At 48.8% G+C, this 16651-nt stretch overlaps 1 protein-coding gene across 4 annotated transcripts in view; it reads left to right on the plus strand.

Annotated features, from left to right (window-relative positions):
- Nucleotides 1-16651, plus strand: part of Hdac4 (histone deacetylase 4) — a 220993-nt gene that overhangs the window by 162480 nt on the left and 41862 nt on the right. For 2 of the 4 annotated variants that reach the window (XM_028755330.1, XM_028755328.1), the window contains exons 9-13: nucleotides 2774-2890; nucleotides 2968-3166; nucleotides 5326-5549; nucleotides 11870-12124; nucleotides 14765-14951. In XM_028755330.1, coding sequence (XP_028611163.1) covers nucleotides 2774-2890; nucleotides 2968-3166; nucleotides 5326-5549; nucleotides 11870-12124; nucleotides 14765-14951 — 982 coding nt within the window. Of the gene's footprint in view, nucleotides 1-2773; nucleotides 2891-2967; nucleotides 3167-5310; nucleotides 5550-11869; nucleotides 12125-14764; nucleotides 14952-16651 lie in introns of all 4 variants that reach the window. The other 2 variants (XM_028755327.1, XM_028755329.1) reach the window with 1 other exon arrangement.

Below are 16651 nucleotides of genomic sequence, written 5' to 3' on the forward strand. Positions count from 1 at the left end.
TAGGAGTACTCTGGGAAGGGACCTCCAGGTGTCATTCCCCATTCTCCTCATCATGGTCCTCTGAAGCCTGAGGGCCTCTGTTCCCATAATAGTGGGAGCTTCCAACCAGCCTTTTTCTTGATCTTTCTCCAGGTATGTCATAGAAGCAGCTGTCATCATACACACTGTGTGTTAAGGCACATGGGGCAAGCAGCAGGCATGTGAGAGCGGTTGTGGAGAGAAAGGGACATTTAAGAGATACATAGATTACAACAGCCAAGATGTAATCAAGGGCTAGGAAGTGAATGCTACTGTAGACACTAATGTGGGAGACAGGAAAGGAATGAGAAAAAGAAGACAGGTCCAAGGTGGCTCCAAAACAGTAGGTCCCAGCACACTCACTCCATACTTCTCCTCGCTCCACAAGCATCCCTGGCCCACATGCCTGGCCCAGGATGCAGCAGCAGCAGAGGAGCCTGCTCTCCAAGTTTCCTCCTAGGTAGGGAAGACGGACTCTGACCAGGCTGTGAAGGAAACATGGGAAAACTTAGACTGTCCCAGTGTTGTTGCTGCTACAGGCCAGGATGTGGCAGAACACCCAGAAACAGCCTATTGGATTGAGCCAGTATTGCTGTTTGCTGTGTGTGAGCGCAGTGAGTGGAAAACTTCTTAGGAGCTCCTACCTTACAGGAGCCTATGATTAGTAATAATCATAATAATCATAATAAAAAGGACCGAGCTCCTTTTTAGCATTGAGAAATGAATCTTGCCCTTCCAAAGAGCTGATGGCCTCAGATGAAGATATTCATGCACAGTGCTTTCTTCATGTCAGGTTTCTAGCCCCTCTATGTCTGGAAAGTTAGAAATGAGGGTCACTGCAAGAAGCGAGAGTCACTCCATTGTGCTTGGTTCCTCCTTTTACTTTATACTTACATTTCTCTCATCACTTGTGTTCTTTAACCGTCCCACTCAGTACTTTCTTAGGTTGTTACAAGATTTAACAGTCCTTCTGCAGGACTGAGCTTATAGCTGAGACCTGTAATTAGCTTCAGAATACAACCAAAAAACTGTTTCCTGCCCTAGGATGTTAACTCTGCGTCCCTCTTGTTGGCCGTGGGCCCAGATACATATGCGATGCGGACAGTTAGATACATAATAGCTCCTCATTTGGGTGGAGCCACCACTGTTCTGGTTCTAAGTTGTGTGTTCATCTTTATAAAGCCCAGATACGCAGATTGAGCTGCCACAAATCAATAAAGCATCCAGAGCCTCCCCAGACTAGTAAGTTTGCCGGCATTTCTCATCAGTCAGCCATTGTCACAGGCAGAACTGGTGTTTGAGTACTGGGGCACATGTGGACATTCCTTCTGAATTTCAGATACTAGAATTGGATGAGCTGTGACTGAGGGGTGCTCATGTGTCAGCTATTCATGGTGGGGTCCTTGGGAAAGCCCAGCAGTGTTCCAAAAGCCTCTCTGTAGGAGAAGAAGTGCTGGTAGCTTACACACCTCTTATTACAAACTGCACATGCTCACAGTACTGCAGAGTGTGCAACATCTGACCACTGAGGAACCCCAGCACTCCAAGGAAGCTCCTATGCTAACTGTATACCAAGCTGTAACCTAACCCTATCCATAGTTCTAACCCTAGCTCTGCCACCATTCCTAACCTTAAGCCTACTACCTCTGCCCCAACCCCAAGACTAACACTGACTCTAATGACAAACCTACCCTAAGCCTACCTCTGACTCTAACACTGACCTCAGAAATAACACGAGTGATGACAGGACAATAACCACTAATAAACAGAAGTAACAGCCAGCATGGTTATCAGGCCAGTTCCTGACCTCTGTGTGTTGATATGCACAAGTCCCTGTGTTCTTTAAACTATGACTTGCGGCATGGCGGAAGCCACATATTGCTGCTGTCATGAGACTGCTTAAATGACTCTGTGGCTGACTTCATGGGCTTGGGGGCCATTTTCTTAGGGCTGTTTCTTCCCACTGCATCCTCAGAGTGGAGTCTCAACAATCAGTAGCAACGGAGCTTGTAAGGCTTCCAAACACAGATTGCAAAATCAGTGTGCAGAAAAGTACAGCAGTTTATAATCCCATGACCACTTGGTTCAGGTTTTCTGAGCTTTTACATAATCTGTCACTTTGATGACTTGGTAAATATGTTTTCAGTCATGGATAAAAGTTGAGCATTTTTCATTTCCCTTACAATGGGTTCTTTTGTCGTTGTCTTTATTGAGTTCTGCTCTCATGTTACTTGGTCTTTGGTTGACAGGTTCTGTCTATGCTCGTCTTGGTTTTTCCTGTGATTGCAGGTCCTGTTACCATCATCTACCTCTATAAGAACAGGGTCTTCCCTCCTCACCATTAACTTTCTCCTTGGTTGCTTCTTTTGATGTCATTCTTGGAAAAATCCTAACTACAAAAATATTTTAAGATGCATTGTTCTAAATATCCTACCCATAGTGTTATGGTAAGAAGGCAGATGGAATAAAAACAAACAAGGTAGCAGGAGTCCATTAGGAGGGGAAAATTCAGTAATGGGAGTCCTGATTCTGTACCTGTGGCATGCTTGGAAGTCGTACCTGCACCTGGAGGCCATAATCTGAGCAGTTTGTTCTTGCACCAGGTAACCACTTGTCAGCACCTCATGCTGTAAGTGCCCCTTGTAACCACACGTCAGCACCTCGTGCTGTAAGTGCCCCTTTCAGTCCTGGATGTGCTGCTTGTATTGGAACATCTGTAGCAAACTCTGATGGTCACAATGTCTTCTGTCTGCAGACGAGCTTGGCACACAGACTTGTGACTCGAGAAGGCTCAGTTGCGCCACTTCCTCTCTACACGTCACCATCCTTACCCAACATCACCTTGGGACTTCCTGCCACTGGCCCTGCCGCCGTAAGTTGGCCTCTGTGGTGTGGGGTGGTTGTCTGTGTCACTTCCCACAGCCTGAGTATACTGGTTGTGCCTTTCAGGGTGCAGCAAGCCAGCAGGATGCTGAGAGGCTTGCTCTCCCAGCCCTCCAGCAGCGGATCTCCTTATTCCCTGGGACCCATCTCACCCCGTACCTGAGCACCTCGCCCCTGGAGCGGGAAGGTGGAGCAGCTCACAACCCCCTCCTGCAGCACATGGTCCTGCTGGAGCAGACACCCACCCAGACGCCCCTTGTCACAGGTAAGAACCAAAGCCAGGTCTCTGTACAGTTAAGTCAGTCTCCTTGGCCTCCTATAGCTTTTAAAGAAGGCTGGAAGAACATCTGAGCCCATACAACAGTAGAAACTCTGTGGGTCTCTGTGATGTGATAGCTCCCTTAGCTGTGGCAAAAAGCTATGTCCTGCTTAGAAAGCTGACCAAGGAGTAGAAGGCAGTGTCAGTGGCCCTCTGTTTAGCCTCCTGCTCTCCCACTGGTAGGTTTGCCTTCAGCTCGAGGAAGCAACTGCATGAAATTCAGAACTGACCGTTTATTTCCCAGCTGGAGGATAATTATAGTTAGACAAATACAAGTTAAAGAAAGAGTAAACTCATGACATTTACCTAGTAACCACGCTTTGGAGGGACTGTTTCAGAAATGATGGCATATGGAATGTTTCCCATGAGACACAGAACTCTACCTATTGGTGACTTTGCCCAGCTCTCTACACCATCCTTAGGATAGTAGGTGACTTCTTTACAGCCATTACTTCACTCAGAATCACAGCTAGAGCAATCTTAGGGCTGGCCTTGTACATGTTCCAGTGTTCCCCTGGGCCAGCCTCTGGTTGGTGTGTTAGAGAACCCACACCTACTGGTGTGAGTCAGTCTGCGGGGCTTGGTACTGGGTTCCTGTCTTGTGCTTTTTGTCTCCAGTATGCACTTGGCTCTCCCAAGTCAGTGGTCTGGACAGGAGCAGCACTTGGTCTGCTGGACACCCTGCTCCAGCTCAGAAGAGCAGTGTCGTGATGACCATGGAACACTCATTACGCTCAGGCCCATTACTGTCTGTTCTCTTGAAAGCCAGTCACTATGGGCTTCATCTTTCCATCTGTGAGTGAGATGCTAGCACAGAGTGACATAAAAGATTCAGTTCCCGTAGGCAGCGTCTGACACCCAGCAGCCCAGTCAGTGTTGATCTTCTGGTTGAGGCTTTTCCTTTGGGATTGGACTGGGTTTTGGATTTGGTTTATCTCTTTATTGTATTTATTTGGCCCTCTGTGGCTATTTTGATATTAAATCTTGCTAGCCTCAAATTCTGATTCTCCTGCCTCAGTCTCCTAAGTGCTGTGATGTCAGGACTGTATTTGTGATTCACCTTCAGACTCCACACTCTCCCCACAGAACTCCATCCATTCTTCCCAGCATCCCCCTCTCTGATGCTGGTCTCACTAGGTTCTTTCTATTCTCCTGGGGAAAGGAGCCTCCTGCTCAGCCACACCTGCCCTTAGAGGCCCAAGTTCCCCGTTGTCTAGAGCAATGGTAACAATCCTGCATGTAGAGCCCAGACCTGTGAACACTCAGGCCAGAGTCATAGTACAGCATCTCACTACTTATGTGGCCATAGCTGTCATCTCAGCACTGAGTACAACACCATTGGCAAATGGGTCAGCTCTTAGCAGAGACCCAGTCTTGCACCATGGCCCTCCTCCTGGGCAGACTGACCAGGGGAAGTGTGTGGAAGCACACATTCTTGTCTGCATCTTTCCACTTCTCTGAACTCATGTCTGTCTGTCCTGTAGCCACTGCTGCCCTGCACCGTCTGCATGCTGTGCTGTCACTGCACTGGCCTGCTCTCTCCACGGCCTTGCTATCATGCCTCCAGGGAAGATCTGATTCCTTCCCTGTACAGCCCTCCTTTCCTCTCCCAGTGCCACTGTACATTTGATACAAAGTCTCCTATGGTGTAATCCATTGAAGGTCAAGGTCTTGACAGTGCCTGGGTGTCAGTTTGTCCCTGAGTTTTGGCGGGTCAGTGGCAAACTGTTCTTTTTTCTGGTATTTGGGGATGTACATGAGCTAGAAGAGCCATCCTCGGGAAACGTCTATTGGAGATGTGGCAAGCTGATGCTAGGCTGTTGTCATACTTTCTGGAGTACTCCTTGGCGAGCTCCTGGAGGGACTACATCCATGGGATCGCCAGGTGACTTTACTTTCTCTGCCCTGCTAAAGCCCAAGCTCCAGCTTACAGCCTCTAAGTGGAATCTAGCCTGTTTGCAGTCATGTGTCGTAGAAGGTGCCTGGGCTGGCAGGCATGTTTTTTTCTCCACTGGTTACTCAACAGCGTCTCTCCCCTCTCTTCTTCCTTTTCCCCTCTGCTGTTTTTTTTTCCTCCATATTATCTTCAGACTGGTATCTTTCAGGCCTGGGGGCGCTGCCCCTCCACACACAGTCCCTGGTTGGTGCGGACAGGGTGTCCCCATCCATTCACAAGCTGCGGCAGCACCGCCCTCTGGGGCGCACACAGTCAGCACCCCTGCCGCAGAACGCACAGGCCCTGCAGCACCTGGTGATCCAGCAGCAGCACCAGCAGTTCCTGGAGAAGCACAAGCAACAGTTCCAGCAGCAGCAGCTGCACCTCAGCAAGGTGGGTCTGTCCAGCTGCCTTCAAGGGCCAGTCACCTGTAGCCAGATGGTGTGCACCTTGCTATCTTCCTCAGCCCCTGCTGACCTAAGTGGCCAAAATGGGGAGGGGGAAAGCAGAGCACATGCTCTGGTACATGGTGGTGAGCCTAGGGAGGTGTGCTGTTGTGTAGAACCTTCCTCACAGCCCATCTGCACGTGTAAGCAGTGGGCTGCATCCTTGCAAGAGGCCTCTGCATCCTTGTGTGGGAATCCACATAGGCAGTTCTTTTAAGGATTTTCTTAAGTCATTCACCAAGAAGATTTTTAAGCAAGCTTTCACCCAAGGTCTATAACTTTACAGTGGCATCAAGTCCCTGAAGCATATTCTTCAAGTCACCTGGCACCTGCAACCATTTAAATGTGGGAGTTATACCATCAGAAGCAGCTTGGAAGCAGGCCAGCCTTTAGATCTCTATGTACTGTCAGATTGTCCAGAGTTTCTCAGCCCCATCTACAGGAAAAGTTAGTGCCATGCTTCCTGTGAGCAGGGAAAGAGAGGAGTTTAATATGTTCCCATCAGATTTGCCAGTCAGATACCTTCAATATCAAGTCAGATGACATTCTGCAAACAGCCTAGCAGCTTTTCTCCAAGAGAAATGGAAATGTCTCACAGACACCTGTCCACAAACTTCATCTGTACTGCTCAGCAGCGAAACTGTGAATGGAGCATCCCCAGAGTTTATGCTGTGGTGACAGAACATGCCTCTTGTTGTCATGGGGTCATGCAGCATGTAGAGGTCCAAAAATATGACTGTCAGGGAAGTAAGCCAGTCGTAGACATCCCCTGCTATGTTTCGCTCACAGGAAGTGACCAGCATAGGCAGAGCTGCAGTGCAGTGGTTCTCAGCCTTCCTGATGCTATGACCCTTTAATACAGTTCCTTGTGTTGTGGTAACCCCCAGTCATAAAATTATTTTGTGGCTATTTCATAGCTGTAATTTTGCTACTCTTACAGATCTTACTGTAAATATCTGATATACAGGATATCTGATATTCAACCTCTGTGATGAAAAAGTCTTTTGACCCTCAAAGGGGGTGGTGACCCACAGGTTGAGAACCCTGCCTTAGAGATGTGACCTATGTTAGTAGTCGTCAAGTGCTGTAGCTTGTAGGGAAATGGAAACAGCTGTCTGTGGGTAGAACATTTATGTTTAGGGACAATGAACATGTTCCCAAGTTAGATTACAGTGATGGTTATACAGTTCTATAAACTACTAAACTGTTGAGTTTAAAGATGTGAATTTTAAGGCTTATGGGTTTAATTTATTCTCTCTACCTGGGATGGGATACAGTCCAGGACACTCAGTCAGTTCCTGAAACTGGCAGTGAAGAACCCTGTGAACAACAGCCAACCAGAAAGTCAAGGTAGCTACTCATCAGCTAGGAGGGTAAGCCATCTAGTATTTGTACTAAGATGGGTTCCCATCCTAGGTGGGAGGGAGTGGTTTCATGATACTAAGCAGAACAGTGTGTAGCTTAAAACTTAGGAGTTGCTTATTTCTAGAACTTTCTATTTAATATTTTTAGATGTCGTTGATTACAGGACACTGAAAATGAGAAAGGACTGAGATGAGTGAAATGAGTGAAGGCACACCATCACTGTTCCGTTGCTTTCTGTAGCTTCCCTGTGGAAGTGGGAAAGGATCAGGGATGAGAGACTGTCATGGAAGATGAGTGCATGCTCAGAGTGGCCCTGTTTCCAATCCCAAGGGATCTGCTGAGCCCCACAGTGAATTGGTGTCTCCTGTCCATACCCATCCCACTTTAATCTCTGCTGCAAGCTGAGAGGTCCAGGATCAAGTTGATTCCCAAAGGAAGTAGCTGCACACCACATACCCAGCAACGGCTCAGCCAGGCCCCTCCTGCCTGCCATGTATAATGATATCATTTCCTCAGCTCACAGCCCTCATGCCCAACATTCTGAGCAACATAGAAGTTGGGGGCTCCTGACGTCCCATCATTTACCCAGGAAAGGCATTTTCTGGGGGCGAGACAGGTTCCTGCCAAGTGTCTATACTCACAGGTGTCAAAGCACTTTCATATCCATCTCTCTAATGCCAGCCTAGGCTTATTAATTTCACTATGTCACTACCTGAGTAGTGTGGTAGGAGGTTTGAAGACAGGAAACACCCATTCATGTGTGGCACATTCTTGAAGATGTCTGTAGAAGCTGGGTAATCTCACTGGGGTTTGTTATGTGATTGATTTGTGATAGCAAATGACAGTTGATTGAAACGTTTATACAATGTTTTCCTGGGACGCCCAGGAAGACAGTGATGTTCTCTATTCTGCCTGGCACCAGTGTTCCTGCCCTGCTCTGCGAGAGGCTTGCTCCTGAGGGCCATCCACTCCCTGCTTGACACAGTGGGGACTACGGTTGGGCTCACTGCCCACTGTTCATTTGGCCTTCATCAGTGCTCCAAAGATGTGACAGGAGCTAATTACTCATTGTAGCATTGTGTTTTCAGCAGCCGTTTGTAACCATTGCCATTTTTCCAAGGGACAAAACAGGACTGCTGAGCTGGCTCTTCTGGGGATTGGAGTGGCAGTCAGTGTACCTATCTGGGTACCAGCTCCTGACATGAGTGTTGTACCCACATTAATGTGCTTCATGGAATCATGCTAAGGGAAGAAATCTCCCAGGGAAAGAAGGCTGTTGAAGGCAGCAGTGTAGTGCTCATCCTGATGGGAAAGCACCCCTTTTTACTGCTGCCTCCAGATCCACCTCACCACAGCCTTGCTGCAAAAAGTCAGAAATTGTTCCCAGAAAATCTTCCCCATAGTTGAAAGTAGTTCTTGCAGCAACAGTGGGTCTACAAGATCACTTGATCTTTGTGCAGGCCAAGAGTTGGCCTCACTGAGCCTCACTTTCTTTTGTACATGAGAACTTGGACTGCTGTGGGTGGTTTACTTATGAGCATCCAATAGTTTTAAATACCTTGTGCTTACCAGTGGGGATCTGGCTCTGAACTCTAGTCTGGTGTTTTAATCCTGCTGTTCTGGATATGGTAGTGTGTGTGTGCTCATCTCTTGATAAAACAGAGCCCTGATGTCCAAGAGGCCTCTAGACAACAAGAACTGACATGTTGGCAAGTTGCTGTTTGCCCCACCCCCACACCCCTACTGGCCTCTCTTGTTATATTGCCTAAGGCCAGGTTTGCTTCCCAAAGCCAGCTCTGCTTGAAGATCTCATCTCTGTGGCCAAAAGAAGCAAAGATAAGTTCAAAGAGGGAGAGAGAATCCTCTTTGTGACTATGGCTCACGAAGCCTAGTTGCACCAGCACCTGCATCAGTGCTGGGCAGAGTGGCCCAGCCACTGCAGGCCATTGCCTGTTCTGCATCATTGACAGGGCTCTCAATGGCCCTTGTTGCCATGACAGCATCCCTGATAGACATCCTCTAGAGGGAGGTCTAGCCAAGCTGTGGCCCCTTGAGAGCCTCCCTGTTCCCTGCTCCTTGTTCTGGAGTTTCCGCCTGCCTATCTTGTGCCAAGGCTGCAGACCTGCCTGTGTGGCATCAGTGAGCTCTCAAGTTGTCAGCAAAATGTACTCAACTAGGAGAGGAAACAGGGAAGCCTGTCCTGGCAGTGGGGGCCATTTGACAAGGAACCAAAAGCAAGAAGCCTGGGGCCTTCCCAGAATCAGGCACAGCTAGAAGTGCCCACAACCATGTACTAGTGTGAGCACTCCCAACTTTCCCAGAAGTACTCTCCTGAGCCACAGACCATCGACACTGAGGTGACAGGCTAGCTAACAGGAGCCCAGGGTTCTAAGGGAACATTCCTTTCCCTCACATGTCACTTTCAGTGTTCCTGCCTGGATTAACTAGGCAGACTCCAGCGTTTAGGAAAATTGAATGTTGTCCATAGGAATACTTGGAACTGTAACCTTAAGAAAAACAGAAGGTACTCAGAGCCGTAGATGGTACAAGGACACTGAAGAGGCACGACACCAAACAACATAGGACATGCTCAAGCCAGAAAGGAGCACAGTTGTTAGGGGTTAACTGTGGGTCCATAAGACAGAGACTGTTGGGTGGGTCAGGGACTCAGCTGTTCATATAAAGGTATTGGAAGAAAAGGCCCCTCTGCCTGTTTCTCCCTTAGCTGGGCTATAGATGGGAGGTAAATGGCCATGTGTGCTCTTCTTACATCTTTTTCCAGTGTTGAATAATAAAGATATTAGGAATGGAGCTTGTCTGCCCACAGCACACTTACCTGCCTCCTCCTTTTAGAAGACACCCTGCACCCTTCCTGTGACAGCCTCTACTTGTCATGGCCTACTTTGAGCATTTTTTTTTGTTTTCTGAGTACCACCCTAGAGTAGGGAGGGCCCTGAGTTCTGGTCCATCATGGGCTACTATCCCTGGGCACTTGTAACCACTTAGAGCTGAGCCTTAACAATGACCTGACTGCCTTAGAGCCCAGTCAGCTTGGGCAAGTCAGCCATATAGCAGTAATACTCTTCTGCCATTTTTGAGTGTGCGTGTGTGTGTGTGTGTGTGTGTGTGTGCACATGCACACACACAGCAGATGAAGGGAGAGAGGGAGGAAGAAAGGGCCTCAGTCATGCTCTGACTGCTTGAGCACCTATCTTTCTAGGCCCGCCTTTCCATCTCTGTCTCTACTTAGTGCTTCCTGAAGGTAGCTATCCCTAGTCCTGACCTGTCATCTGCATCCCAGTGCTTATACCTCATCTTTTCTAGCCAGACTGCAGCTTGCACTTCCCCACTGTTCTCCACCCAGGGCCTAAAGGAAGTCCTTTGGTCCCTCTACCTGTGTTCTAAGCCCCATGGTCTGTCTCTGCATTCACAGCCCTGTTGCCACTGCTTTTACACTTGTGAGCTCCTGGGTAATGGTAGCCTGTCCCAGAGGTCCTAGGTTGTTCCCAGCCCCATCTACTCAGCTTCTCTTATTCGTTCCTCTTGAGTCCTGGCTGTCCCTCTACTATTACTCCCTAGCAGGTGAAGCCACCTTCCCCAGGGAATTCCCTCTGTGGCATCTAAAGATACTCTGTCCCTTCCATCCCTGCCATAGCACTGACCTAAAGGGCCCAGTTTCAGCAAGCCTGACATCAGATACCCAGTTCACCTTATCCTGTTACCAGTTAGGCTGCCCCTGATACTTGCCAGAATGGTATCACTTGCTCTTCTCTCACCTAAAGTCTGAGTGAGGAGTTTTGGATGGCAGGAGTAAGATGCCATTAGCACATCACAAACTATGAAGGGGAACAAATGCTTAACAATGCATTTTTGATGAAGCCTGCTTACCTAGTCTGTCCCATCAGCTGGGGAGAGGATTGACAGCTCACTAACTTGGCATGAGCTTCATTCACCTAACTTTATTGAGATTGTTTACAGTGTTTACTACAGTGTGCTGATCTGCATGCATACAATATGACAGGATCTCAGCCATGCCAGTTCACAGGTATAGGACTTGACTTAGCCACCCCATTGTATGCATGTTTATACTCAGCTTGCTTAAGATACGGGACAAGTGCCACCTCTCCATACTGTGTCCCACAGAGCTAATCCATCCGGTAAGAAGAAGTGTCTCCCTGGCTTCCTCCTCTCTGCCTTTGTGTCTTGGGATTTTAGGAATAAGATCTCCTGAGCAGTCCAGGCTTTCAGAACATAATTGAAGAAATCTTGCTTTCACAGACATGTGGTAGCTTGATAAAAATTAGCTGGGGATCTTGGCAAATACTTTTGACAGAGCACCACCAATAGTATCTCCCATAGACTGACGGAATGTCCTAAAGGTCCTTTCTATTTGGGACTTCCCTAAACTTTCAGAGGCAGCTTCTGAGAACTTCTGGACCCTCCCAATTCTGTACTGATTTCTTACCACAGGGTACCTGGCATCTGCCTCTGTCGCCCTTCTCCAGTCACAGTCTGTCCGGCTAGGTGGCATCTGAGGAGGATGTTACTCTCAGCATCTGTTGCCAGGTGACTGACACTGGCCTCTCTAAAGCTTCCCTTAACTCACCTCTGCACATTGAGCTGACACTTAGTTTTTCCTACCTGGTACACAGAAACACTGCATGAGCACTGAGTACCTAGTATCTGTCTGCCTCTGTCTGCAGGCCACATTAACCTTAGCTTCTGAGCATCATTTCCTGTATGTTTCAGATAATGCTAGGGTCTATGTTGAGTGGGTAAATAGTACTTGCTGTCCCTGGATCACACAGGTCCTTGGTAGAACATTCCTAAGCTGTGGAGTGTGGAGGAGCTTCTTCCAGTCCCATGACCGTCCTGACGTTCTTTGTCTCCTCTGCATTGCAGATGATCACCAAACCCAGTGAGCCACCTCGGCAGCCTGAGAGCCACCCTGAGGAGACAGAGGAGGAGCTCCGTGAACACCAGGCCTTGCTGGATGAGCCCTACCTAGATCGGCTCCCTGGACAGAAGGAGCCCTCCCTAGCTGGTGTGCAGGTGAAGCAGGAGCCCATTGAGAGTGAAGAGGAAGAAGTGGAGGTCTCTCGAGAGGCGGAACCCAGCCAGCGCCAAGCCACTGAACAGGAGCTACTCTTCAGACAGGTGTGGAATGAGGAGAACAGGAAGCTGACCCTCAGCTTCTCCTGGCCTCCTAGACACTCACTGTTGTGATCCTAGCCATTTTACTGCTTTTATGAGAGGTGGGGTGTGTTGTCCACTCTCAGGTACACGCAGATTGGACACCTGCCCTCTGAAGGTGTTTATATACCTTCTCGATCATCTGGCCTGCACTTTATCCTCTGGTATGGGAGGCTGTAGATTGTAACCCAAACTAAGTGTTGGTGAGATTTAACCTAACCACTAGAACTAGAGCAGAGCGGAGAGCTGAGGGGTTAGTTATCAGAAAGGAACTGGCTGTGACGGTGCATGACTTTAATCCCTGCAGGGCTGGAGAGACAAAGTCAGGCAGATCTCTGTGAGTTCAAGGCTAGCCTAATCTACAGTAGGTTCCAGGCCCACCAGGGCTACATAGTGAGACCATGTCTCAAAAAGAAACGACAGAAAAGGAGTCAAGGTCAGATGAGACTGGGACCTTGGGAGCTTCTGTTCTAATAACCATGCTTGCAATCCAGAGAAGACAGTGAGCTCCAGGGTGCAGTGACAGTTGCAGACTGCCAGAGACTGAGGAATTCAGTGGCTGACTTAATTGGCAGTGAAAAACTAGAACTTATCTAGAAAGACCAGGCACAGCTGCACAGGGACAGAGGCGTAGATTAGAAGCCAGGGAACCCCTAGCAAGGCTGCTTTTGCCTCAAGAGTAACAGGTAAGCCAGGGGAATCCAGAGTTGTAGGACCTGAGTACTGCTCTAGGGTGTGGGTTCATAGGTATACCCTGCTTGCTGGACTCCAGGATTCTCCCAGCCAAGCCCTTCTTCAATCCAATGGCACTGTAGATTTGGCTTATGCTTCTCTGTAGCACTTGGAAAGATCAGAACATCAGGGTTCCTCCAGCAAGCACCTGTTGACTTTTATTCTCATATGGTCCCTGGAACAACTGGATAGAAGCCGCAACATGAGGACAGCTTAGCTTCTCCTGAATATCTCCATTGCGAATAGGCCCCATGGTCTGTCGTCATACATAACCACCACTCCTTAAGGTCTAGTAGAATTCACAGAGGGTGACAAATGCCATCGGTCTTATGAGCCAGGCACTTGGGACAGTTTGTGGCTAGAACTGTCTACTGCCTCAGGCTGAGAGACCCAAAGGGACATGGGTGTGTCTGTCATGTCTGGAGTAGACCCTCACAGAAAGCCAATACCTGCTTGCCCTTTTTGAAACCCAGTATTCTGTTACCATATAGATGCAAGTCAGAGAATTTCAGCAGCTGCTTTTGGTACTGATACTGGTGTCTGTACAGACACCAGATGATCTAAGCATGAGACAGTTCTCAAGAGTCCTAACTTCCTGTGTTCTCTGGAAATCAATAGAACTCCTTCATGGGGATCCCAGGCACAGAACAGTTTATGGAAATGCACAGATGGAATATCACTAAAAGTCAGCTGTTTAGTGGCCTGGGCCCCATAGTGTGATGCAAGATGGGGAGGCTCTGGACCTTCTGCTTCTGACTGAGTTTTCATGGCCCTCCTACAGGAGGTGCCCTGCCTCCCTACTGTGGCCCAGTGTCTGCAGTTCCCCTCCTGTCTGCAGAAAGTTCTTCTCCTCTGCTCACAGCTCAGGGTTATGCCCTGTTTCTCAGGAGTATTTTCCATAAGATCCATTCATCAAATAAGACTTGGGATGCAGTTTGTGGGTGTGGGCTGGAGTTAGATTGCCTTTTTAACATGCAGCAGTGGCATGGAATAATATGGCTTTCCTTTCAGCTCTCTCAGGCCTTAGGAAGTGGCTTCCTCTGTTTGCCACTGCCTCTGGGAAGGCCAACCTTGGAAATCTGCTCTTTGCCTTACTCTACCCTGCTGGTTTATTCCCCATGAGGACTTGCACCTCCGCCAGTACCCAGAATCTCTATCGGGGTCCACATCCCTCAGAGTGGCTAATCCCCCAGGTGGTGACCCCATACTTGCCAGATTCTGCCTCCCCCACAATGTGTCCTTGTCAACTCTCCTGGGCACCTGAGCCATTAGTAGCATGTCCCTTTATTTCTCCCATAGTTGTGACTTTCTTATCATGAGAATACTAGATTGGTCAGAGGCCAAGGTAGGAACACAGTAGATAATATAGAGCTGGCCCTTCTGTGTCTGCCTTTGCTTTCCTGCTGAGATTGCTCCAGATCAGTCGCCCTTTCACTACCAGAAGAACCTGTGGAGGGAGGGATGGCAGTGTACACTCACTGTCCCATTTCACACTGGCCAAAAGGGTTCTTCCAGCCCAGGACCTGACTCCTGTCTAGTACTGGCCCCTCCATCACTGCTCACTGTTTCTTCAGAGAACTCTTCCCAAGCCCCACCTGGACCACATCGCCCTGTGGGCCTTTGAGATGGCAACTTCCTTCATCCTTTCAAACAGGGCTTTTATGTCAAGTGTATTCTCTTCTGGGCTTTATGTCAAGTGTATTCTCTTCTGTGACCCCACTCAGATCATGGCCGTGTGGTTAGGAGGCATGCATCCATGGTTGGTTGTCCCACAGCGGAGAGGACTGTCAGTAGCTAGGGGTGACTGTGTAATAAGTGTCACTGGCTGGTGGGAAATGGTCTGCACTAATGGCTTTCTTTCCTGCCCCGCAGCAAGCTCTCCTGCTGGAGCAGCAGAGGATCCACCAGTTAAGGAACTACCAGGCATCTATGGAGGCTGCTGGCATCCCTGTGTCATTTGGCAGCCACAGACCTCTGTCTCGGGCACAGTCCTCCCCAGCATCTGCCACCTTCCCTATGTCAGTCCAGGAGCCCCCCACCAAACCAAGGTTCACCACAGGTAATTCATAACCTCTTGCTTGGGGTAGGGGTTGGGGTGTGTGGGAAGAGGGCTGTGGAGTAAGCCACTAATGAGAGGTTAAGGGAACAGCCTAGAGCTGAATCTGAGAACACAGGTCACTGTCCAGCAACAACCAGCCAGTGCCATGTCAGATCTGAGAACAGCTTAGTCATGGGGGCCCACCATGGTCCTGTTATTCCAGGGCTGGCCAAAAGCTCAGAAAACCTACCTTCTCTTTCTCGTGAAGAAAGCAGTCCCACCTGTGTGCCAGCAAGGGGCTTCCCAGCCTTCATTCTAGGTCAGCAGCAATAGCAACTTAATCTTCTGCATATATTCTCCTAAACCAAGCCTAGCCAGAATGACACCCTGTACAGTGGTTAGTGCAAACTCTGCTGGAGCAGAGCAGACTCTGGACCCCTTTCCCCCTGGCATTGCACCTGCCTGTGGGCTGGAAATAGTGTGTTAGTGCCACTTTCATTTGTCCCTTAAAGGTCCAGAGGTCTAGGGTGAGCCGAGCAGAGGAGTGTGGACCACGGCTTCAGGGATAGAAATTATCTCCCCAAGATGGCCATACCATCTCTTCCAAGAGTTCCCTGTGGTGGCAAACAAGGAAGCTAAGATGATTCTTCGTATTGTTGATTTAGCATTTGTTTGTAATGAAATGAAGGAAAGTTACATAACTACAGAATGGTTTGATCCTTCACAGGCCTTATAAAATATCTCCTTGTAGAACACTGCAATTATAGTCACGGTCGTTTCTTAGAAGGAACTCTTTTCCTATTCTAGGGAAAAGTAAATTACCCAATCAATCAATAAAATCGCACCTCACAGAACCCACCAAGTATTCTGTCCATGAGCATTTGACCATTGGTTGAAATTAACATATGCTTAAAGGACTGCAGCTCAGATAAGAGACATTCTGTCATGATACCGTAGTGAAAACTTGCATGCAAACTGTGCTGCTCGTGCTGTAGCTCATAGTGTTCTCTGTGGCTAGTCAGAAGAGACCTTCGTGTTTGTGCAGGCTAGCTCAGTTCTGCAGTCCGAAGCGGCAAGCTGTGTTCATTTACTTGCTCAATTCATGTCTACATGTGCGTCTCACATAAGAGGTCTGCTTCCCTTTGCATTCTTATATCCATCTTGAGTAAGCCGGTGCATGCCACCACTCACCTCCACCCCTTTGTATTCTTGTATCCATCTTGAGTAAGCCGGTGCATGCCACCACTCACCTCCACCCCCACCCCCACCCACAACCCCCACAATTCAGAGCGTCTCTGAATTGGCAAACCACAAAACTCATGCAAGCCTGGACTACCTGGTACCTTGGACAGTGCCCACCTAACTGACCTGCTTACTGCAGAGCCTGGGCAGTGACCAGGCAGGCAGGCAGACCTTGAAGAACTAACACGTGCCATTCCTAGAAGTCAGCGTGGTGCAGAGGCCGCCCAGACCTCAGTGCCATTGTCTTACCTTTTCACCTTTCTGTCTATAACTTGGCCCTGTGGTGTAGCAGTCTTCTGAGCTGCAGTTTTGGCCGATGCTGGGTCTGTCCCAGACTATACTGTTATCAATGTCCTCTAGTACCAGCTTGGGAAGGGGGTTGGATGAGCCAACAATAAACTCTGCTCTGTTCCCTCCTGGGGACTCTGCTGTTGTCCCAGGGCTATCTTCTGGCATTGGGTGGCGCAGCCCGGGGGACT

Source organism: Grammomys surdaster, unplaced genomic scaffold, assembly GCF_004785775.1.
Source record: "Grammomys surdaster isolate TR1022 unplaced genomic scaffold, NIH_TR_1.0 126059, whole genome shotgun sequence".
NCBI lineage: Eukaryota > Metazoa > Chordata > Mammalia > Rodentia > Muridae > Grammomys > Grammomys surdaster.